The sequence below is a fragment of the Dermacentor variabilis genome, chromosome 8 (assembly GCF_050947875.1).
Source record: "Dermacentor variabilis isolate Ectoservices chromosome 8, ASM5094787v1, whole genome shotgun sequence".
In the NCBI taxonomy this organism is placed as follows: domain Eukaryota; kingdom Metazoa; phylum Arthropoda; class Arachnida; order Ixodida; family Ixodidae; genus Dermacentor; species Dermacentor variabilis.
The window spans coordinates 49,927,061-49,952,051 of NC_134575.1; the positions used below are offsets into that span (position 1 = coordinate 49,927,061).

At 45.8% G+C, this 24,991-nt stretch overlaps 1 protein-coding gene across 2 annotated transcripts; it reads left to right on the forward strand.

Moving 5' to 3' along the window:
• Positions 1–542: 542 nt before the first annotated feature.
• LOC142590204 (uncharacterized) lies at positions 543–19,091 on the forward strand. 2 transcript variants are annotated; one of them, XM_075702115.1, is made up of 10 exons: positions 543–727; positions 1,353–1,399; positions 2,124–2,162; positions 6,981–7,019; positions 8,320–8,416; positions 11,785–11,951; positions 12,442–12,489; positions 13,758–13,793; positions 16,173–16,335; positions 18,950–19,091. In XM_075702115.1, exons 1-10 carry the CDS (start codon positions 655–657, stop codon positions 18,979–18,981), a joined length of 741 nt encoding a protein of 246 aa, XP_075558230.1. In that variant the 5' UTR covers positions 543–654; the 3' UTR covers positions 18,982–19,091. The 2 variants fall into 2 exon arrangements, with proteins under 2 accessions (XP_075558230.1, XP_075558231.1); XM_075702116.1 differs by having other exon boundaries at positions 544–727; positions 11,818–11,951.
• Positions 19,092–24,991: the final 5,900 nt, after the last annotated feature.

The window sequence follows — 24,991 nt, forward strand, 5'->3', positions numbered from 1 at the left end:
GGTTTTGTTGTTGTTGTTGTTGTTGTCGTCGTCGTCGTCGTCGTCGTCGTTGTTGTTGTTGTTGTAGTTGTTCTTCTTCTTCTTCTTCTTGTTGTTGTTGTTTTCGTTTGCCATATATTCAAGGAAACATTCTTTTTTTCAATTTTCTCACCTTCCCAATTTCGGGGGTCGGCCTGGAATCGCAGGCAGCCTAAGATGCGAGCGAACGCGGTATGTTCTACGGTGCTACAGTTCTCATGCACGCAAACGCGCCACTCCTCAACCGGCTGCGCTGCCTGTTGATTTTTTGTCGCTAACGCCCAACGAACGTCGAGCGTCTGCGCATCACCAAGTTTATAAATTTCACTGAAAAACAAGGACACGTGTAATGACTTCGTATATTACAAGGCGTACGACGCGCTACACCTGTCGTCAACGTGCGTTTGAACGCGGGATCCGTGTGTAACCCGGATTTAAAAAGAAAATGAAAGAAACAAAGAGCCCGTACGGTTCTCGCAAGGCTCTCCATCCTCTCGTCATCATATCCGCTTAGAGCCGAGTCCATATTCGGTATTAAAGGGCTTCCCAGTGTCGTCTGATCTCGTGTCTGGAAACTACGAGCTTAGAGGTTAGCGACGCTGCACTTTGGCCGACCGTCCGAACAAGGAATCAAGCATGACCTGCACCTACATTCTGGCCGTCGTTGTGCTCTTGGCCGTCACAACATCGGGAGCCTCAGCGTCGGCGAGTGAGTACACACTATAGACGATAGGCGGATTCGATTTCTTGTACCGACCCTTTTACGCCAGTGTTTCTCAAGCCGCAGAGAGTCTTTGAGGCCAGTCCTGGTAAATACAACTCTCGCAAACGTACCCGAATCCGATCAAATTTCATGCATCTAAAGCAGCGACGCTGCATGCGAGACGATTCTCTCGATTTCCTGAAGTGATGATTTAGGATTTTTATGGCGCAGCAGCCGTGCAGACTATAATGCGCCAAAATTTCCTGAAGTGCCAGGGGGTCTCTGTATGGCCACCTCCCGAAATCTGCCCAAGATTTTAGCGAACGCTCCACTGTATGCGGTGTGATTCCCACGCTATATCCGAGTATTTTTCAAGCGTTTCACTATATCTGAGCTTGGTATACCCGTTTACCCTAGGCTACACATCCGACGCATGCCCCATTTTTAGTCCGTCAGCTTCGCTCTCTGCAATGCGTGTTTGCCTACCGTACACCCACTATACCATTGTTTAATATCTATAAATGCATTTTGCGCTGTTTTCTAGAGAGATAGGAACAAAGAAAAAGTGCTTCCAAGAAAACCGCTGGCATTGTCGCGGGTGGTCTTAATTGTTCTTTCTGTGCTTTTTCAGCCTCGTGTGTCAACATTACTATCAGCAATATACTGGGCATCGGCAACGTGAGTCCTATCTTGACACTGTGTCAGCATATTCTTCTAGCGTTCTCTTGGACAGAGTTTATACACACTGATATAGCTCTGAAGCATGTTATTAAGAAACGTCAGATAGCCCCTTCCGTATTCAAATGGATGTGAAACGCTGAAATCCCCTAATTTAGCAACGAACGAGCCCATCTTCAACAGGATGTACTGAAAGTGAAGTGGATATGCCGCGTATTTATACAATGATTTTCAGTAATAGTTAAATAAAGCCGTTTCTACAGAAAAGGACGGTTCCTTCGGAAACGTGCTGTCAGTGGTGGCGACCATGGGTTGACGGGTGATGCGAATATACATAACTAAGTTTTAAACATTTTCTTTCAGCGGACTTACCACGTACCACCCACCACTCCTTTGTCGGCAGCGCTGACAGCATGTCTCCCAAAGAACCGTCCTTTTATTTTAGAACGGCCATCTTTAAATATTACTTAAAGACTTCATAGAAACACCCGGTACACTGGCTGTTGCTATCGAATACGAACGTCTTCACCAGAAATGACAGCCTGAGAATCGAAATATGAGAAATCTAGAACCTACGTTTACACCAATGGAAATGGACAACTGTGGCATGTCATTTTACTAATGTTTCACTTTGCGGTTCTGGAGAATACTCGAAATTCTTGCAGCCTCTGAAGCAAAGCAACGCTTCCTTTTCCTTCTCCTTCCTTTTTTTTTTTTTTTGCAGTGTGTTGGCGGTTCTACAAACTTCTGCGGCAGTGCCAATGTTAGTATTATATTCTTTCTTGTTTTGTTTTTTGTTTTTGCTCAGGCAAACGCTATGGGTATCATTCATACGCCATTCGTAGCTTGCTCTCTATTATTCAGCTAAATGCAGTGTAACTTAACGAACACCAGAACATCGAGCGCCTGTGTTAATTTAGCTACTTTCGTTGGATTACTTGAGGAGGCTCAAGTTACTCGCGTGACGAATGACGGCGCGCAATAACAATAAGAAAGAAACCCTTGAGCAGAATAGACTATGCTCACTGTGCGGTAAATCCATGCAGGTCCTCACTTCCCTGAAGCTCTCCTTGTCTTAGAAACATCAAGCAGAGTTCGTAAATTTCAGATGAACAAACCTCGCACGAGCTCAGAGAGCTTACAAACGAGGAGGAATCGGTGCATGAGCAAGTCTTCAACAGATCTCAGCGATCCCGCAGACTATGAACCCACGCTGTACGACACAGCTGTGGGCTATAGGAGTTGACACGGTCCTCGCCCCGAGAACAACTCCTTTGGAACTCACGCATGGTTTTTCTTATCCACTGCATCAGTGCCAGCTATGGAATTCAAAATATACCGTTCACGGGGTAACACCCTTGAGGTTGTTTTCTGTCTAGACCCACAACCGTACATCCATAAGGATGTAAGGGTGCTAATTATACACCAATTAGCACCATTAATGGTGCAAATTACACCTTAAGCTTAGAACTACAGAAAGTAAAGCTAGTTGGCAAAGACTCCTCGTAAAAGAAGGTAAGGCATGCAGACACGGACGCGAGAGAAGAGAACCAGACAGCACAAACGCCGGCGTTTGTGTTGTCTGGTTCTCTTCTCTTTTTTTTATTGAAATGAATACTAGGAGAGGTTGGCGCCTTTATGGTGGCACCGGCTACTCCTTGTCACTTGGCAAAGGACAAAAATTTGCGTAAAAAGGGAGAATAACGACACAAAATATGACACTCAGTAGAACACTGGATGAATAAAAAAATATACAGTCCATCAGTACATGGATCGCAAAGTTTTGTGCATGAGTTCAGCACACGTACGCACATATAAAGTCGGATATTTCGAACAGCCAAAACACACAAAACATCTAATACATTGCAAGTACAGAACATAATTATACATATTGTGTAACAGTTGCGATCACGACATAAACCAGTTATGAACCACGAACAACATTTATGTTACTCATTTAGCGTATTCGGGTCACCTGACACAAAATGTCACACTATATTTTCCCAAAATGTTGGTGTCCTCTAAAACATTTTCAGAGCAAGAAGTGCTCTTTTCTGGAGGCCCGCCGTTGGCCATGGCCCAAGTATCTTTTTTAGAGTGAATGGTCTTCTGTTTAATATAACAAATTTGCTTGCAGTACCCTCCTTTGTGGATCGTACTTCGTGCACTCGAGGAGAAGATGATGAACATCTTCGTCTGTATGGCCACAAGAACACTGCGGACTAGAGACACGTTTTATCCTGTACAAGAAGTGTTTCGTAAATGCAGTACCAAGACGCATAATAATAATAATATTTGGGGTTTTACGTGCCAAAACCACTTTCTGATTATGAGGCACGCCGTAGTGGAGGACTCCGGAAATTTTGACCACCTGGGGTTCTTTAACGTGCACCTAAATCTAAGCACACGGGTGTTTTCGCATTTCGCCGCCATCGAAATGCGGCCGCCGTGGCCGGGATTCGATCCCGCGACCTCGTGCTCAGCAGCCCAACACCATAGCCACTGAGCAACCACGGCCGGTACCAAGACGCAGGCGGTGTACCAATGTTTCAAAATTTCTGTTGTCTCTTAGATTTTCCGGCACTGATAAGTTTATACATGGGTCTATAAAGTATAACTCCGAGTTTTTAGTTTGCTGATCAAACAAGGTAGTTTTGATGAGGCGACAGGGAATCTGTCTCAGGATCAGACAGATTTCACTACGCAATAGGAGAGGATTGGTTGTCTCTGTGTTATTGTGTGCCCTATTCGCAGCTGCGTCCGCTGCAGTATTACCAGGAATATTGCAGATGCCAGGTATCCACCGAAATGCAATTACGTGCTTCATTGCGCTTGCTTTTGTAAGTTCTTTGAGCGTCTCATACAATAGAAATGTGTTCAAAGAATTTTTCCTATTGTTCTGTAGTAATTTGAGAGCGGCTTGCGAATCGCTAAAGATAACCCATTTTTTCGAATGCTTTTCTGATGTTATGAAACGCAAAGCACACAGGATTGCAAAGAGTTTGGCAACGGTGGAAGATGTCTCTCGGGATAATTTAAATGTTTGCTCTAGCGCTAAATGTGGAATGACGAATGCTGAAGTCGAGGAATTTTTATGAGACGAACCATCTGTATAAACGTGGATGTACTGGGGATATAATGAGTAAATTTGGAAGAGTGCCAGTTGCTGTGCGGCTACAATGAACATGTCTCTCTTAGATATAATCCCGTCGACCGATAATTCTATTTTAGGAATTGTTAACATCCAAGGAGGGTAACTAACATCCACTTGGCATAATTCAAATCTTGGTAATAATGCTTTATGTTCTTGCACCACATCGTGAATTTTGCTTTTGTTTCTTTCGCTAAGCGCGAGGTTTAATGGATGCTTCTCGTGTTGGGTTAAGATGCGATAAATATGTCCGCATTTTTCAACCGTTCGTATGACTGGAAATGGTGGGTGACGAGCTTCGGGAATCACTAAAGAACTCGAGGTAGCCTGCGGGACCCCAAGACACACTCGTAACCCACTTGCTAGTAAACTTTGAAGACGTTCCTCAGAAGTGTGTGATAAGCCATGGATAATAGGTGCCGAGTAAGCAATTCTTTGGTTGATGAGTGCGTTATGAACTTGTTGTAGTGAAGGGACTGATCCACCCCCACGTTGTGCCAGTGAGTCGCCGAAATACGTTTATTACTGCATTGGTCTGCTTTTCAATTGCGCGGATGTGTGATGCCCATGTTAGTTGGCGGCCAAGAATCACTCCAAGGAATTTATGCTCTTTCACAAACATCAAAGTTTGCCCATTAAGCGTAAGTTGGAAATTATTCAGCTGTCGTCTAGTGAAAGGAAGTACGGCTGTCCTTGCGTATGCTTGTGTCCACGTTTGCACGCCTTAAGTTGTTTCACGATGTACACCTTTAGGCTGTAAATCGGTTTACAGTGTCTGCAGCAATTGTCTGAAAATTATTCGGTCACCTACTGCATTAACAATGCTACCTGGAAGGCTCTTCCAAATTTTACCCTTTGAAAGCGAATCTGATGCATCAGACGTTTTCGTCTGTCCGAGCAGACGTTGAAAACGCATAGGTTAATATTTCAACGGCTTGTCGGACTCTTGGCGAAGTTCGTTCTACGGTAAATATGTACTCATTTGTTTGGTAAGCAGATACATGCTCATCGCACAACTTCAGCATGTGCCGTTTTCGAATGTGTTGATCTTCTGTCGGTGCCCATTCTGTTAACCTAGTAACGTATTGCAAGCCCACGGCGGCATCATGCCAGAGGTGTTCTGTTCCGAACTGAAGCGGTGCGCCATACTGTATGGAGGCAACGGAAGCGGGAGTAAAGAAGAAGCTTTAGCTCGGGCCCAACTCCGACATGGCCTATTGAAATACATGTAAAAGGCAAAAACTCTTTTTCTGATGTAACCGCTAAACCGATCTTAATTAAATTTGTTGCATTTGGGAGTGAAAGTTAAATGCTAGTGACTGTTGGAAGCGGAATTTCAATTTAGGGCCTGAATTTTGTGAGAAGTAGTTACGAAAATTCGATAGTTTGAAAAAGAATAGATATTCATAGCTCTGCGTCAAAAACAGATATCACGGTTCTATAAACCGCATTCATTAGATCATTCAAAGAGGACAAATTCAATGTGTCAATCATTATCTTACCTGAATATATTACTTCGCGCACGAAGCTTCGGCGAAAGCTGCGTTTTCATATTACTGAACTTTCGCAGATGGATGTGTAACATATCAATTTTGTGCGCTTTAGATGTACATCAGACGCACTTCACAGAATTGTGAAATCGTTTTTCCTTGCTGAGTTAGAGAGTTGTAAGCTTGATAGTTTCGTATTCTGAAAATTTTCGATTTTTGTAATTTTTTTATAAAATTCACGATCTAAATCGAAAATTGGAAACCGAAAGTCACTAGATTTTATGTTTTCCTTTTAAATGCAACAAAGCTCGTCAAATTTGGTGCTATTGTTGCCGAGAAAAGCGAATTCTCGTTTTACACGTACTTATATAGGAGCACCCGAGCTAAAGCTTCCTGTTAAGACGAAATGTCAGACAGTTCAAGACCACTAACTCGATACGTACGATGCAGTTCGAAGCGACCTATGAAAGTTTGTCAAACAGAAAAGTTCGACAATCACAATTTCATTATTTTACGACAATTTCGAGAGCAATGTCAACCTGCTCGAAGCGAGATCAGCTTGTCTGGGAACTCGTAACCACATGAGAGAGCTCGCTGACGACGAAGGTCCGCGCACGTAGAGTTCAGGAATAGCCTGGGAAATATATTGATCATCTTTTGTGAAACTGCCGCAAGTTATCGCACGTAACTAAATCTGGACGGGGTTTCCTGTCCCAAGACCTCGGGCTTGAAAGACAGCCAGGGTAACGTCGGTATCTATGTAGTGGTGTATTTCCCACATTCGTCAAAACTTAGGCAGGAATGAAATTTTTTTTTCATTCTCCACTGCTCAGTTGCGGCGTTTCCGTATTAACTTTGTCTTATACTTACGATCTCAAAAACGCTGAACATCCGCAAATGGGTTCTCGATTTTCTTGTTGCCATGTTTTTTGCGCTTCAGACAAGTTCTACAACCCAAGGCATCACGACCATAACCAGAGTAAGTCCTGCAACTACGCTCCTTCTTACTGACACTTTGTTACGTTTCTTGCTTTTTTCACATTACTACAGACGACTTGGCGAACTTCACTGCATGCAAAAGCTTTTCTTTTTGTAGGGGGGCTATTTCTCATTACTGTTTATATCGCGCACTTTCAGCGCAAGTTATAAAAACTCCAGTTAGTTCTACCTACATATATCGACTTTCTGCTTCCCCTCTCACTGCACCCACCCGATATTATCCAACAGCCCAACGCCACTAGACATGAGGCCACGTGTTCAATACCCGGCCGCGTCGATTTCATTCGAAGGGAGGCTGAGTGAAAAAAATGAATAAATACAACGCATGTGTATTGAGATTTAGGTACACCACAAACGGGTGGTTAGTCGGTACTCTAAATCCTACGAGATATAAAGGCTGTCGCGTTCTTTCAGATGTGAACCAAAACGGGCAAGTCATCCTTCAGGCGTCGCGGGATGACCAGAGACTATTAAAACACTCTAATTTTCTTATTTTCGTATGAAACGCAACACCATGCGACTCCACTGTCCCAATGTGACGTCATCGATGACTGGGCGCCCCCTACTCGCTTCAAGGCACTTACACATCGGAACAAGGCTAGGAAGCCTAACCCGCTCGAAGTGAACGAGGAGATGCTATACTGAAAGACGCGCCGAAGGGGGGAAGGGGGGGGGGAATGGTGAAGCGTCAAGGAACTAAAGCACAGCTATGACGTCATGCGAAAATTGCAGTGCACAACTTCGGCAACCAATAATATTTTTTTATAACGCTACCATATTGCGATGTTTTGGATAGTCTTCGTCTACTGAGAGTGACATTATGTATGAACGTCATTTATAGCGAGCTTTTATACAACAGCGGACAACCCCTTTCCCAACTCGAACATCAATCACACTTCGGCATTTCCCATAGAGAGGCGCTGCTTTCAGAAGTGAAAAGCCTAGGAAGTCAGTCGGTCGGTCGGTCGGATGGTAAACTTACAAGACAAAGTAGTAGAAGACATCATCTTAAATTTTATCACAACTTTCGATATTCGCCCTTAATCCATACCCACGATCCGCTATAACGAATTATTTTGCTGATTTCGGTGTCATCATAGCAGAGGTGGACGTATTTTTTTTAATTTTCATTATTGGAGACACCCCTGTGCAACTATGTTTCAAGCACGGAAAGGCAGAAAGAATAGTTACAGCAAGGTATTGTGCGTGGTGCTCGTTGCCAAATTTTTAGGTTGTTGCGGGTTATAGCGCCTATGATACTGACAGTGTCTACTACGCAGTGTGCCATCCAAGGCATCTACAGGAATGGGTCGCCTCAAGGAATCATCGCTGCCCTGTTGCCTCTGCTCCTGATACCAGTGTCTCGTGAGATTCCGAGTAAGCTTGGGCCAGACTTGCGTCTGAGTCCTGCCGTTAAGTCATTTCAAGAAAAGAGTTTATTGCAAAAGAACAGTGTAGAAGAAGACCTGGCAATTTAATGTCCGGGGAACTGAAACTATGGCGCTCCCGCCAGCAGGCATGGTTGAATTTGCCTAGGCTTCGTCTTTCTGGCTTCAAACACCTTTGTGACTTTGTGACGTTATAAATTCATAATTTATAACGAAATATTGTGTTAAAGTTGCAACAAACTTAACAATGATTACGCAGGCCGGCAGTGACTGAATTTCGTTTCGTTTCGTTTTATTTCCTTAAAGAACCCCTTTCGAGGTATTACATAAGGGTGGGGTAACATATGAAGGATAACCACAAGTCTCGCATATTCGTCGGATCCAAGGTATTCATAATTTTCCAGCTATCCATGCTTAGTAATTTCAGGAAGATAAGTCGGAATAACACGAGAACAGTTGAAGCCATAAGAACTAAGATTAGGCAAACACATATACTAACAATCATTCCCATGGTAGATGAACATTCGCTGCACCAGTTTTCTCTTGTAATTTTTGTAGGACACTCCGTTATTTCAACATTGAGTTGTGATGTGATTGCCACCCTGCCTTATCGGGTCACTAAGTTATGCGCAAAATTACTCCGTCAAGCTATAAAAATTTTATACTACCATGTCTGAAAGATTTGGATTGGAACAAAGAATTCAGAGCTTTCGCCGACAAAGTCCAAGAGTAGGGCCGAAGAATCACATATAGAAGGCAAAGGTAATCGTCAATATATCGTCAAGGAAAAGAGGATTCATAATTTTCACTCAGCTTTAGAGTCTGTACAAGATTACGCTTATCGCGGCTGATTACTCGCAAAAAAAACATGCTCATGAGAAGAAATGAAGTGGGCGGGACACGTAATTGTTACTGAAGATAATTGGTGGTCGATTAGAGGTACAGAATCAGTACCAAGGGAAAAGAAGCGAATCAAGAACTGCAGAGAATTAGGTGGCGTGATGAATTGCGGGCACATGATGGGGTCAGCTGACACAAAACAGGGGTAACTGGAGATCGCAAAGGGACGCCAGGAATTCGCAAGGCAAGGAGTTTGTCTTCATCAGGAAAGAATACCCCTTGTTGAAGCGGCTCAAGTCTAGGGCGCCCGTTCTTGGCCTAGTGCCAATCAATTCAAGAATTCGCATCAACATTACCGTGTTATTTTCTTGTTTTGTTACATAGAAGGACATTCCTTTGGCACTTTTTTAATCATCATCCTAGTTATGTTCACTGCAAGAAGAAGGCTTCTCACAGCGATCTCAAACTGACCCTGCGGGCGCCAGATGACCCCACCTGGTGCCCGCAAATTTCCTAATTTTGTCAGCCCACCTAATCCGCTTCCAACTTTGCGCTTTCCTTTGCTGCGGTATCTGCTCCGAGCTTTCAGCTCGGTACCCTGTTAAGCTCTTTCGTGATGGATGCTCCTTCTTTAACAACACTGCTCGTATGTAGGGTAGCCAACGGGACTCTTTTTTTGGTTAACTTGCGTACCCGCCCCCTTTTTGATATCCTACTTCCGTCTCAATTCCAATACATCGCCGAAATTTCTTTAACTCTTCAAATTCCTTGAATCTTTTGGTTATGTCAGACACAGACGCGTGAAAATTGAAAGGAACAGCTGACGCTGCAAAAGAAAAGCAGCACACAGATTCGCAAAATGCACGCCAGTTAGAGCAACTCGCACTTCGAAGACAGCAGCTCTGTATAAGGGACAACTCACACCCTTTGGAAGTCTGACAAGGGCCGGCTTTGCAACTCTGTTTCTTTTTTTTTTTTTGCCACAGTTCTTGGTCTTCCTGCCTCCAAGGAACACCAACGGGTGCAGGAGTAAAGTGTCTCATGGCCCCTGACTAGCGCATTGACCCTTTTTACAAGACGTTCTAGGCTCCATAGCCGCGACAGCATGAAAGCTACGCAGATAATGCACAAAAACACACAACACGAAAAGCAACAATAGCAACTAGGTTTTCAACCACAAGTAATACATTAAAAAAAAAAGAATGCAACCCTTCATGCATAAGTAACCCGCAAAGTACAAGCTGTAAAATCAACCTAAACCAACAGCTTACAAGCGTGAATCTGGCAAATAGAAAGCATATTTAGCGCGAGCAAACAAGGACGGAAGGGAGACGACACCACAATGTCGTCTCCCTTCCGTCCTTGTTTGCTCGCGCTAAATATGCTTTCAGTTTACCAACACGCCCAACAAATGGCAATGCTGGCAAATAGAATTAGTATCTAACGCACCATATATCGCAGGCTAGCTATATAACAGAAAAGAAAGAAATATTTCTTGTTTAAAAGCCCGTAACGATGGGGACAACCTAATATTTAACGGTAGGTTATTTCAAAAGGATAATGCTGCAAGGTATGCAGTGTTTTTTGTAATTAGTTTCAATCATCAGTAAAATAATTGTTATGAGCAGCGAATCCAGTATGATTTGTATTAACGAGAGATGTCTTGTAGAAGATATTTACAGGAAAGTGGTCGCCAAGTGCCTTGACCAAGGTTATCAAAAGATTATAATTTACGTGGTTAATTTACGAGCTTAACACCATAGTCTCTGTTCACGAAGCAGCCCAGAAACATAACTACGTAATGGGTTAAGATTTTATCAGCTTGCTTTCGTAAAGGTTGTAGTAGAGTTAAAAGTATCAGATAAGTATTCCCCCATGTTGTTATACAGTAATTAACGAGGGTTTGAATAAATGCGTAGTAGAGTGTAAAGAAAGTTGATGTATTAAAACGCTATCAAACCAGTAATATTCCGATGCCAGGGACTAAGGTATACGTTTTAAATTACTGATATGACTTGCGTATGCTAAGTTCGAGCCCAATGTTACCTCCAGAAATTAGCATTCAGAAACAGCCTAAACAACGTGGTGGTTGAAATTATTTGATGGAGTGGATCGCGGGGATTTTGGCTGGAATAAACCACATGAATGACGTTTCAGAAGGGTAAATATCAAGAGAGTTACGTCGGCACCAGTTTAAATATTATTTACACCTTTTAATTTAGTAGTCAAATAATAGATAGTCGGTAGCAAGGATTGTGATGTGTCGTCTGCGTATGAGAAAGCTTCAGTGTCAGTAAGGCAGCTAGGGAGGCCACGTATATAAAGTAAGAATAATAGAGGGCCGAGTATTGAATCTTGAGGCGCTCCTTTGTTGGTTGTAACCATGTCAGAGAGCGCTGGATTACTGTAGTTGGCTTGTTGTCCGTTAGACAAATGGCTTTTAATGTCTTTAATGTAAATTATTATCTGTACGACACCTTCCTTCCCCTTTCCTTCTTTTTTTTTCTTTTATGACAGACATGTCATCAGGCTTAAACATTCCTTTCCTAGGTGGGCTGAACCTTGGTGCTTTGAACCTCGGTGGCCTCAACATGGGCGGGCTGAACATGGCTTCCCTCATCAGGAACGACTCCTGCAATGGCTCCATCAACATCGGCCTGCCTGCCATGGGCAACATAGGCAACGTAGGTCTCGGCGAGATACGTACAGTGGTTACCTTTCGACGTAAAGTGGCTCTAAACAGAGAGACATGTTGCATAGCCTTAAAACTGCTCTAATATTCCTTCAATTTAGCTGAGAAAACGGTGGGAAAACGTTGCTTTCCACACTTATGCGCTCTCAAACGGAGTGCAGACGACAAAGATTTTGACACTCCGGGTTACGCAGTGCAATAGCGTGTTTGCCCATATGCGCACACACTGTAAAAAAAAAAAAAAAGAAGAAGGTTATAGGATATAGACGGCCGCAGCTGGCACATTATTTCGACATAAATGCTTAACTCAGTCGTCCTAAAACATTTATAGCCAAATTTTTCATAGGTGTCAGCTACAGTTCTATTCTTCCTTCGATGGTCACTCGAGAAGACCAAGTGCGTGAGTGCTTGTGTCAGAATAAATCGGTAAATTTAGAATATTACTCACGCGAACTTTTCTCTCTTGCTTCTGATGTTTCCAGTGCTCTGGAGACGTGTTGATGATGTGCACGGCTGGATCGCCGACTACGGTAAGCTGCCGAGCTTGTTCTACATGGATCACGTGTCGTGACGAAATTTTAGGTTTACTGATGCAGTACTGCCAAGGGGGGACGGGGGCTCGCTATGCAAGTGAACTCTTAGCAAGTTTTCTCCGCACATGTTCCGATCAACGTCGGTTACAGCGAGGCAATGTAAAAGAATACCAACTAGCGTACGTGTATAATTGCAGCACCGCGATGGGTCCACAACACAGAAAGTGAAGGCAAAACACACAGCACTGAGTGCTGTCCCTTTTTATTATTTATTTATTTTTAAATCTGTCGTGTTCCCATGCCGCTGCTAAACGATAACCACTGTTTGCTCGCTGAAGGGAAAAAAAGAACAGAAACAAAAAAGGACACAGAAAGTCAAAGTGGAACTTCATATTTGTCTCTCGTGCAGAAACATCCGCGCAGCTGATTCCATTGTGTGGAAACCGCGGATTCCGTTCCATGCTCATGGCTCGCGAGTATCGGTCCACCAGTGTGCATTAAAAAAGAAGTCTGCAAATTAAGTGTAAGGCCCAATTGTCGAGAGCTGGCTACCCCGCAGGCTGGACGTTGCTGCAGCCATGACGTCATGATGACGCAACGTGGGCACATAAGAAGTGGCCTCGCCCCTCCCTCCCCATCCACCCATTCGTTCTCTTTGCCGTGCCACTTTTGTGTTGCATAACGAGCCTCCGTCCTCCATTAAATTACCTGTTGTCATTTGTAAAAAAAAAAGAGGATACATATGTAGCACACTGTTGAAGGCACAAAGTAACGCCATGTGTACCAGGTCGAGGGCGAGTAAAAATATTTTAGCAGCAACCAACACCTATATTTACGTGGACTGAAGAGCGGAGGATTGGGCGATTTCATGGTTTTCCATATTACTTAAAGACAGAGTCCCTCGCACAGCACAAACAGCACGGGGACACACAGCACCGTTTGTGTTCCAGGTCTCATTGTCCCCTTTCGGTTGCGCTGTTTTTGAGTAACACACTTCTCCAAAAACACGCGTGACGTTGTTGATGCCACGTGTTTCCGTGTTTGTTCTAAGATCGGTTCGTTGCGCATTGAGGCTATTGCGTAACCGTTGGCTACTGTGGGAGCTCCACCACATATGCAAATGGCCATTCATGGGCTGCCCGCACGTGCGAGCTACCTTGCGTCGCAGTCAATACAAATCAGCGCTGACGTCACTTCGTTTGTTGTTTTTTTAGTACACTCCAACTTACAGTGTATGTATTCATGCTAAACGGTTTCTCTTGCAGACAAACATGATGCTGTCCGAGTTCCAAGTCCTCGCTGTAAGTGAACTGGTTTTCAATTGCACCCCTTCAGACTGCTCTCAAAGCTCACAGCCTCTTATACCCGCTCACAGCACTATTGTTGCTGTTTGCAACGCATAAAACGTAACTGCTGTTCACGCGTCAACTTTGTGTTTACGCGAAGTATGTTAGTCTCGAGCTTAATGTTCGAAACCGCGCTGCACTTGGCGCGGATTTTAAAGCGCGCGAAATAACGCGAAATAATTTTTTTGTTGTTCCCTCGAAGGACTTTACGGCTTCATGCAGTAAGTTCGGAGTAAACGGCTGCCCCAGAAGGCAACAAACATCTTTTTTTTTTACAAAAATCACGCAGATCTAACGTAATGTTGGAATGCAAATGCCGCGAACTTCTTTGATTTAGCAAGCTAGCAGCAGTTGACCGGTGGCGCGATCCTCGTCTCCTGCAGTTGTTGGCTGTTTACGCCACGTAGACGAACGAGATGTACGATGATTGTTGAAGGAAGGATGTTAATGAGAGGCGTACGCTCTGAGAAGTCCGACGCTAATCTAATTACACTTAAGTCTACATACCCCTCGTTTCTCAGCAGCACATACCCTTTCTCGGGCACTGATCAAGAATAGGCACACAGCCGGTTGCACAAGTTGTCTTCTCGACAACGCAGAAGAAGCCAGAATCCGGAAAGTTGGGGGAAGGGGCAAGAGATAGCTTCCTTTAAAAAAAAAGTGAGAGAAGGTTTTTTGACAGTTACTCTTAAGAGAAAGCTGTAGCTCAGTCCCTAAGCCGATGCCGCGTGTTCAAATGCATGTATAACGCAGAAACGCTTTTCTGAAATAACCACTCGACTGATGTTAATGTAATTTGTTGCACTTGAGATAGGAAGGTAAATTCTACTGACGGTTGGAAGCGGAATGGTGACTGAAGGCCAGACGTCTTTAAAAGCAGCTTTCAAATATCGGTAACTTTTAAAGAAATATTTGGAGGGCGCTTAAGCTTAGCATTTATGAGTGGAACACGATAGCATTCGACGATCCCTGACTGCTTCTCATGCTTACCGGCAACTGCAGCTTATGTAACCGTAATGTTCTCCTGGAAACGCTGGCGGCGAACGCTATGCACGAAGGCGAGCTTTCTGGTTCCTTTCTTTGTTTCCTCCACCCCCACGGCGGGCGCCGCCGCTGCCGCGGACGTGCGTAAGCGAGCGCCATCTGGATGGGATTGCAAGGAACTGAGCGAAGCACGCCGCTCCTACTAAGAAAAGGGGTTTGTGCTTGAGTTCCCGAGTGACAAAATTATGTTTTCTCGTATACTCAAATTACAGTCCGACGCTGTCATGCGTGTACGTCGTGTGAAAGTCGTACTTTACGAATCATCTGACGAATTTTACTTCCAGAGATTCAATTAGTTCAGTAACGACTCTGCTCCACACGGAGGGCCCGCGTGAATCGGTATGCGCGGTTCAGGATCACTTTTCGCATACGGACATCGCCACCGGCGCCGACGGCGTCACCAACGCCGTATTTTCCGGGACACGGGGCCCTCAACGCTATCGCGTTAATAGAACCACGACGTTTATAAGTTCGTAGTTCTGCACTAAGACATCGCATATCAATTTATATCTTACGTCAATTTGTTAGGTTGTTTGGAAGCGTTTTGTAAAGGTTTTACTCACACATTAGTGCTCTTCGACATTAGTGCTATTTGGCAGCCATGTACAATACATCACTTTCGTCCGCTTTAGATGTACTATTAGATGCAATTTACAGAATTGTGATACTTTTTTTCTTGCGGAGTGACAGAGATGTAAACTTGATATTTTCGTTTTCTGAAAAATTTACAATTTTCAACAATGTTTATCAATATATTGACGGCCTAAATAAAACATTCGCCACCAACAGTCACTAGATATTAACTTTGTCATTCAAGTGCAACAAACCTCACTGAATTCGGCACCGCGATTGCCGACAAAAACGATTTTTGCTTTCCCGTATATTTAGGTTGGAACCCCCAAGATAAAGCTTTCTCTAAATTTCTCTGCAATTACATATTGCAGAGAAATGTATGCATTCTCCATCGATTCGACGCTTGTTTAACGAATAAAGCGTCATATTTCCTATTAGTGACAATAGAATAAAACGTTCTGGTAGGGAAAAAAGAGGGAGAAAGAGAGGGAGAAACGGAGAGGGTACAAGGGTCTAAGCAGACAGCATAAAGCGAGAAAGAGAGAGAGAGAGAGAGAGACAGAATCATGGGGGAAGATGCTATTAAAGCCGCATGCATGAGAAGTCACGCTCGATAAAAGCAAGGTAACCAGCATTGCCGGAGAGCGACGAAATCCCCAATAGCTGTAGCAGTTACGAATACGATGTTAACCATTTCGCCACCTTCGTACGCCCCAGTGCCTCCTGCGTCAACTTCCCGGGAGCCAGCTCGTCACAGCATTCCAGGGCATCGGCTGCCTTCTGCTGCAAGCCGTGAACACGGCTGCACAGGGCAACCTGGCGCTTCAAGTGGCTCTGATGGGCATTCGGTCCACGTTCCAGTCGACGCTCGACATTCAGTGTGAGTCTGCTCTGTCGAGACAGAGGCAAAACTTAGAGCCTTGGTCTTGCCCGCGTTACAGCTCTTCTGTGCGCAACTAATGTTTTCTTTTTTTTTTTGCTTTTCATTTCAGTGCTGAGTTTATCGCCTAAACCTCATACCAATGAGACCCAGTTCGCGTGCGTGTGTGTGTGTGTTTCTTTGAGTATGTATCTAAAGGCGCGTGAGTTTGAGTGCCTGTCGTAATCGAATTCAAGTTGAAGTTCGGTTTATTACAACATCAACGTCTACAGGCAGTGATACTGCGGACAGCGGACAAAAAGCCTCAAGATAGGGCTTAACTGCGTCCACTGACCATCTGCTTGAGAGCAGTGATAATAAAGATTGCATACAAGAGTGTCAAATCAAAGAACACAAGAGATAATAAAGATACACACTTAGAATCGCAGGGGAAAAAGCAATATCATTGTTACGAGAAGGCACATATAAACAAACAGCCAATAAATATATACGGAAGTAACATGTGTAGAAATAGCAAACACATAAGAAATGCAGGAGGACGGTGTTAATTACGGCGTTAAATTACTGTGTTTAACGCCCAAATTCAGCACGCTGAAATGCGAGACATAGCATACTGGATTAATTTAGGCCACCCGGGGTTGCTTTGCGTGAATCTGAATCTAAGTACACAAAACTACACCTTTCTGCATTCGGCCCCCATCGCAATGTGGCGGCGGCGGCCGCCATTCGAACCAGCGACCTCGTTCTGAGTAGTAGAACGTCGTGGCCCCTGAGACACCAGGGTGAATGTCTCTCGTAAACACAACTGTTGCGTTCCGGCGTTCAAACCCAGATATCAATCAATCAATCGATCAATCAATCAATCAATCAATCATGACGTGGCCTTTCTGTGTGTATCCCTAATGGTCCAATCGACTCGTCGCCTTCGAGCACTCTGGCACGCTCTCGATCGCGCCGTGGTTTGCCTTCGGCTGGAAGGAAATTCGGCGCTCGGAACCCCTTCGCCTGCTTCGTTCTGAGCGCCACCCACCAACTCAGAGTACTCGGAGGCGCACTAACCTTCGAGCTGGGAATACAACCAACATGTGACAGAATCTAGATCACGTGGCTCCTCGAATGCTCTGCGGGAGCTGCTGAACGTTCGGCTGGAGTAGGCTTCTTCTGGCTCCAGTCTCGAGAGAGACCTTCCCCCATCGATCAGTGAACAAAGCTGGAACAGCGGCAGGAAGCAGTCGAACGGGCGATAAGGTTGCGAAGGTGTCAGCCCGCCCACTATAGTCTATATCCCAGCACACAGTCACACTCGAAGACGTAGTTCGCGTAATCTATTTGATTTCGTTTTCCGCTAAAACATGGCGCGCACCTACAGTGTGGAATTGGCCTGGATTCCGATAAAATTAGAGGGAAAAAACAAATGTTCCTGTCTTGAAGGCCAGCTAAATACTTAGGTAAGATATGAAAAGCAATAAATCAATGGAACATAACACAATGTACTGAATTTTAGCAAAGAAACCACCCTGAAACATGGACGTTCCCTGATAGCATCCCTATGAAATTTAGCGGTGGGTTACCACGGAAAGAATGTCACGATTAAAAACGTTCAACCTATTCCCAACAAATGGGAACTTTCAAAATATTCTTTAAGAGGAAGCCTGAGCTCGGGTCCAACTCCGATGCCGCCTATTCAAATACATGAAAAACGCAGGAATGTGTTTCTGGGATGGCCCCTGGGCCCCTTTTGTTGAAATGTGTTGCATCGTAGAAAAAACTTAAAGAACAATGGAAGCCCGAAGCTTATAACTCTGTTCCTCCGCATCAAAAAATTTATCGTTGTACTGTCAATTACATCCGCTAGAGAATCTAAAGCGGATAATTTGATATATAAATATAGCGCTTACGTGAATTTGTTACAAAGTTTACCAGGGTTCTGCAAAAGGCATACTCACATAACCATGGTATGCTCCCAAGCCGTGTGTAACATCTTCATTCTGTCCGCTTTAGATGTACTATTCAATACAATTGACAGAATTTTGATATCATTTCTCATTGCCGAGTTAGAGTTGTAAACATTGTAGTTTCGTTTTCTGAAAATACGCGATTTCCGACAATGTTTCTAAAAAAATTAACGGCCTAAATAAAAAGAATCCGCTTCCAACAGTCACTGGGTTTCTACTTTTCTTTAAATACAACAAATCTAAAGAAAAATTGATGCAGTGGTTGCCGAGAAAAACGATTTCTCCTTTTCCTTGCATTCAGATCGGAACCCTCGAGCTAAGGCTTCCTCTCGATACAAAAAACAACGACGAAATAACACTGACCATTAGTCTCAGCGTCACCACGCTATTCACGCAGAGGGTGAGGGTTACATATTATTTCTTGCGGCTGCTGCTGATGATCATGACAATGAGGACTTCAAAAACTGTGGCGCGTTACCCACTAGGTTATATCAGCTAAGAATCGGACGGATGTTTTCTGCAATGAATGCTAAAAAGAATGTCGTCTAGCTCTCCGTAAATTTCGTGTTACAGCACGCCCAGCAGAAACTCTTGCATCTAACCCAACTGACTAGCAAATGTTTTGCGTGAATCGATGTTTTGCTTCCTTCCGTTTCCAGGCCCTACGCTTCCGAGCCTGCCCATTGGCTGATGACACGCTTCAGAAACAACAATCAACACACGACAGGACACGCACGACGATCATGGGAAATGAAGCACCTTTTTTTTGTCTTAGTAATAAAAATTCAACATCTCTCTCAATTTGTTGTTTATTTATTCAGCAGTCATAAGTACGCCACTACCTGTACAAGACCCCCTGAGCACACTCACATCATTGTGTACCGTTTTTTTTTCTGCGCAGTGGACATGAGCATAGCCGGCTCCGAGTATCCAGGACAATAGGGATCGCCTGGAAGCAGTCTGCTATTCCTTTCGTAATTGCACAGTCTCCGGCTATAAAAAAAATCCAGTCTCGTTTGCAATAGTAATACATCTTTAGTGCGTACACGTCACTTTTACGTGGTTAGTTTTGGCAGAATTGTGACGTTGCGTGACAGGCAGACGAAGTAGGCACGGCCCGAAAAAGTATGATCAATAATAGCGGAGGGCTAATGGCGACAAAGGTGTAGAATCGTAAATCCATTTTTTTCGCATCTTTTGTTCGGTTTCTTCGTGGAAATTCATTGCGTTCAAGTAATTTCCAAATGGAGAGCTTTCATGTTTTTTGGTGACGTGGCGTGACCGACGGTCGAAGTGGGCATGGAGCGAAAATTTTGAACCAGTTTCTGAGGGCTAATGACTGAAACCGTATAGAAACAGATTGCAATAGCTTTAAGTTAAAGTGCCATAATATATGCGCGCAACTACATGCTGTGCGCACAATGGAATAGGGGGAACGTTTGTGTTTGTGCAAGAAGGTTTTCGTTAGGTCTTCTTTATACTTGTGCGCTTAATGCTCGTACCCGAAGCGGAAGACAGTACGCTTCCCGACCCCAAAGTCGGAGCTACTTATGGTCTCAACCTCGAAAGAAGCACGCATCCGACTCACCCACAATCAATATACAACTGGAAGGACGCACCATCGTCCCGTCTCAGAGCGTAAAGATAATGGGTCTGGTTTTCCAGTCGGATCGCACCATTGCAATATTAATTCACAAGCTTAAGAACACAACAGGACAAGTTACCCACATGATCCGGCGAATAACAACCAAGGCATGGGGGAGGTGGACACGCTTCGGCTTGTCCAAGCCTTCGTCGTGTCTCGAATAACTTACGCTATTCCATACGCACTACTCAACGCGACGGAATTCAAGAAAATCAACACAATGATCAGAAGGGCATATAAGCAGGCGATAGGCCTGCTGACCCGTACGTCCACAGAACGCCTACTACGACTAGGAGTGCACAACATGGCCGAGGAGCTGATCGAGGCACATTTATCCAGTCAGTGAACAAGGCTGACGGTTACGGAAGCGGTGAGGTCCATCCTCTTACGCGTGGGGCTCCCTGCCCTTCTCAGCCAACCGCCGCCTCAGACTGTGAAACAGTCATCATGCCATCCGGAGCAACATCACCGTACATCCTCTACCTCGCAACATGCACCCAGTGCACCACGCACAGCGAAGGGAGGCCCGCGCCTTGGCCATACACAAGCGATACGGAACTTTACCCTCTACAGCATACACGGATGGAGGGTCTTACCGCAGACGCGCAGCCACAACAGCCACCGTAGTCGTCAACAAAAAACATCGGAGCAGCATTTCGCTCAACCGAAACAATCCCCTCCAAGCTGAGGAAGCGGCCATAGCCGTCGCGCTCTCCCAAACAGAGGCTGAAGTCATCGTGACCGACTCCCAACAGGCGTGATGCAACTTTGCTGGCGGCAGAATTCATACCTCTACGCTCAAGATCATCAATCAAAAGCCGCCAACGAGATCAGTCATGGTCACCTGGGCGCCAGCTGAACACGGCATTCCTGGCAACGAGGTCGCCAATCAGGTGCCTCGAAATTTGACCCACCGAGCCGACGCCGAGGAATCTGAACCAGAGCGCATAGTCAGAGTACTGCGGCGGCGGGCCTGTGGATATGAAATGCTTCTCTAGCTCTCTGAGGAGTGTCGAGACATCGTCCCTGTACTCGTGCATTAGGATGTGCAGCTGTTGAAATGTTTTTTTTTTCCTTTGTTGTGGTGGGATCTGTGAGTGAGCGAAGAATCGACCACGTTTTTGCTGTGCTCAATGTGCCTGAGATGCGATCGCAAAATCCTCGCCAGTTATTCCTCGTAAGGATCTCTGCATACTCCTGGGATTCCCGTGTAATTTGATCTATACGTTTCCTAAGTTTGCGGTTGAGGCGTTGTCGTTTCCATCGTCGTGTCAACCCTCTGCGGGCGTTCCAAAGATGAAGTAAATGCGGCTCTATGTCTGGTGTCTCGGTTGTGGTGCGCAGTGTGCTCGTGGTGGCGTCTAGATCTTGTGCGAGAGAGTCAAGCCAGCGTTCGTACTCTTGGCGCTCAGGTGGGTCCTGGCGACGTTCCCTGAATTTCGCCCAGTCCGTTATACGCACATTTCGCTCGGGCCTGCGCGCACCCCGTAATGACAAGGTGGTCGTCACAATGTAGTGGTCACTACCAAGGTGCTCCTCTAAAAGCCCGTGCGCAATGACTGGGCCAGTATTGCGCACGAAGTTAAGGTCAGGGCAGGTGTCACGAGATACGCTGTTGCCTATCCGAGTGGGGTGCTCTAGGTCGGTAAGTAGTGTGTATCTCATGTTACAGATGGCATCATTCCATAAGTGGGTCCCTTTAGCCTGCGATTTAACGTAACCCCATGCAGTATGCGGAGCGTTAAAGTCGCCGGCCACCACACAAACCCGTCCAAACCTACCAAATTCTGTTAGTAGGTGCTGAAAACAGTGCGTTCGCGAGCGGGGGGAACTGTATGCATTGAGTATAAATAGACTCTCGCTGCGTTTACCTTGCGTAATTATTTCCAATATTTGGTGAGTAATGTCAATGTTAGTGGTATGCATGCGACATGTAACATGTTTCGAAACTAAGGCTCCCACAAGAGGAGAGATACCCGAGAGCGTGCTGTAGCCGGATAAAAAAAGGGTGCAATTGACTTCCTGTAAGAGGATGGCATCGGTAGGGTTCGTGGATGTGGCGACATACTGCTGTAGGGAACCTGGTTTTCGGCGGAATCCCCTACAATTCCACTGCCACACCACTAGTTGCTCCGCGTTACGCGGCGCCATCATCATCGCGAGAGGAAGCAGGCGGTCGTGCATAGGGATGCGGGCGCCGGGTGCCCACATATGAAGGTTGCGGCCGAGAGCCTTGGTCGGAAAGCGCGCTTTCGTTGTTACCGCTAAGCTCATGAACTTGCATGCGTGCGAAAGTGCGCTCTATACATGATTTCACTTGCTCCGTAATCCCTATTTGGAGGGCCTCCATTTGGCGTTCCATCCTGTCCAGAGCCGCCTTCATACTAGTGCTCATGTCTGCCACTAGCGCGTCCATTTGTTTTTGCAGGCGCTCAGAGCGCACCTCCATGTCACGACGTAGGCGGGTTATTTCTATTAGAGGATCGGGATTTGATAACGAATTGGTAATAGGGGAAGGGGTAGAGAGAGATGTACGGGGCAGAGCGAGCCGTGGGGGACCCTCCGCCCGACCTATACCTCCCGAGGCGCCTCCATTGCTGTTTTCTTCTCCGGGGTCCCCTGCACCCCTGAAGGAACCAGGGTCGCCTTGGCTGGGGCGTTGGTCTGCAGGGCCTTCTTGGAGGGTTGTGGGAAGATGGGGAAGGAGGGCGCCTCTCTGGGAGGCACACCGATGCCTCGCGGGATCGGGACCGAGACTTGGAGCGGGTCCAGAACTTGCGACGGGATCTCGACGGGATCTCGAGCTTGTGACATATCTTGCAGACCAGTTGGCGGAGTCGATGGGGCTAGCAGCGGAGTTCTGCACCATAGAAACGCACATAGCGAGGCACTTTAAGTCCTTCAAATGTTACCAACGCAACGTTGGTTTGACCCATCATTCGTGCTTGAAGTATTTGAGTTCCAGGAGCCAAAAGCTCATCCACTAGCTTGGAAGACTGTGTACCGGGCAAAAGACCAGGAACAATTCCCTTGCATGAGTTGTCTGGGGCCGCAAAATATGTTGTGATGGGATAGACCCGCTAACCAAGGTTCAGCTCCCTCACCTTGTACAATGCGCCGGCTACGTGTGACTGGGGTGTGCTGATGATTGCCAAGTTCTGCTGAGGTCGCAGTCGGAATATGATGTCCTGACGATCGTCGGTGGTCAAGCCGGCTGCACTCCATATAGCACTGGCGAGTTCTGGGCGCGTCCACTTATCGAGGCAAAGTCCTCCGTGAGGCCGCAGAAACATCTTTTCATCGTGCAAAGGAAGTTGAGGCAGGTTCTGATTCCGACTGCGCTTGCGTACGGTAGGCTGGGAGGCGTCCGGAATGCCCAAGATGTTCTCGAAGGGTTGCGTCTTAGCGTGCGTTTCACGGATGCGTCGCTTATGTATGACTGCCAACAGCCGCCTATGTCGTCGTCAGTTTTGTAGTCGTAAATGTTCGGGGTAGCATCTTGCTCCATCCTTTCCCCGGTCGGAGGGTCTACCTCTCGTTGTTGGGAGGGAAAATTGGCGACGATGGGGATCGGCGGCCACTCCCGCGGTATCCACCTCGGGCGTCTTCGTTGTTGTCGAGGAACGCGCGGTGGTCTCCGTCGCCGATTGCGTCTTCTGCTCGTTAGAAAATGACGTTGCGGTAGATAAATGCTCCATCGAAACAGAGCGGTGAATTGGTCGAAAGCCCTTTGCACGCCCGTTTAGAACATGGGCCTTGGAAGAGCTGGTCGCTTGGCGCTCTTGGTTCCTGGTGTAGAAAACACGCCAAGGCAGCTATGGCCCCGGCAGGGGCAGCCGCGTTCGAACTGCTTCAGTGCTGTAGGGGCGCGGGGAGCGGCAAAAAAAGTCCCGGGAAGAAAAGGCGGTCGGTGGGAAACGGCGAGAAAGCCGCTACCCATATGACTCCCGGCGAAAGCGGCCCGGGCAAGGGCGGTCAAGGGCGGTCGGTGAAGGTCGCGCAGTCTCGGTGGTTGCGGAGCGCGCCGACGACACGTCCGTTCACTTCGGCCGACTGATTCGAAGCATGGATCCAAGCAAGCTCGATCTCGGCCGCCCCGACTACAGGGTGTACATGACCACGATATATCTCCCAGTCCCGAGGAGGCATTGCAGCGATGGTTGCGCGTACCCTTTTGTACAACAGTGCTCCCAGACGCTGAGGTACAGCTCGGTCGTTGCTTGAGCGGCCCACTCCACCTGTAGACCTGCTCGAGGGTAATGGCTAAATCTGCGGCGAAGAAGCGCCAGGGCGTTGAGTAGTTACGACCTACGGGTAACCCGAACCGCCACGAAAGCTGCGCTCTTTCTTCTTCGTCGTCGTTCTTGCAACTTCCGCTTAATGTCCCCAATCATGTTAATTTTAAGTGCAGCCAGTACTCTGTAAGCATGTTGAAACAATGAAGCCGGCCAAAATACTGTTTACACAGAATAATATTTTACAGTGAAGCTGTTTATACGAACTCTGTGCTGTCGTTGTAGGAGTTCGCTAAAGCTATCATCACCAGCAATGGCTCGAGTGTCGTCTTCATGTACAGCTGACTAGTTGGCGCCCTTCGGCGCGAACGCGCTCGTGTTTCTGCTGCAGCGTTCGTCGTCATTGTCTTCTTCCCCATACAAAAATGCTTCCTTACTTTCTTTAGAACTTTTATCAACTTCCTATCAACTTTAGTAACATCCTATTGACTTTTACTTTTTAGTAACGTTTGTCAAAAGAAAGTTGGTTGCTTCTTTTCTAACTTCAGTATGTAAAAAGAAAGTTACTAGAAAGTTAAGACACACTATTTTAACTTTTTAGAAACACCATTCAATAGGAAGTCAATAAAAATAATTATGTTCTTAAAGTACATAACCCAAGTTACAAAACATGCATGAATATTATTAAATAAGGTTATAATTATTCAGTGGACATGGCTGGTGCAAGACAGTCTTGTTTCATGCACAGGTGTAAATTTCCTCAATTTTCAATCAACTTTCTAGTAACACTGGTTACTAGAAAGTTGTTAAAAATTATTTAG

What these genes read in the sequence shown, in the direction of transcription:
- LOC142590204 (XM_075702115.1), top strand. Translation starts at nt 655, where the DNA reads ATGACCTGCACCTACATTCTGGCCGTCGTTGTGCTCTTGGCCGTCACA. An exon ending in ACTTCTGCGGCAGTGCCAAT is followed by an intron (nt 2,163 to 6,980) that starts GTTAGTATTATA and finishes TTTGCGCTTCAG; the next exon opens with ACAAGTTCTACAACCCAAGG. An exon ending in GTCGACGCTCGACATTCAGT is followed by an intron (nt 16,336 to 18,949) that starts GTGAGTCTGCTC and finishes TTCCGTTTCCAG; the next exon opens with GCCCTACGCTTCCGAGCCTG.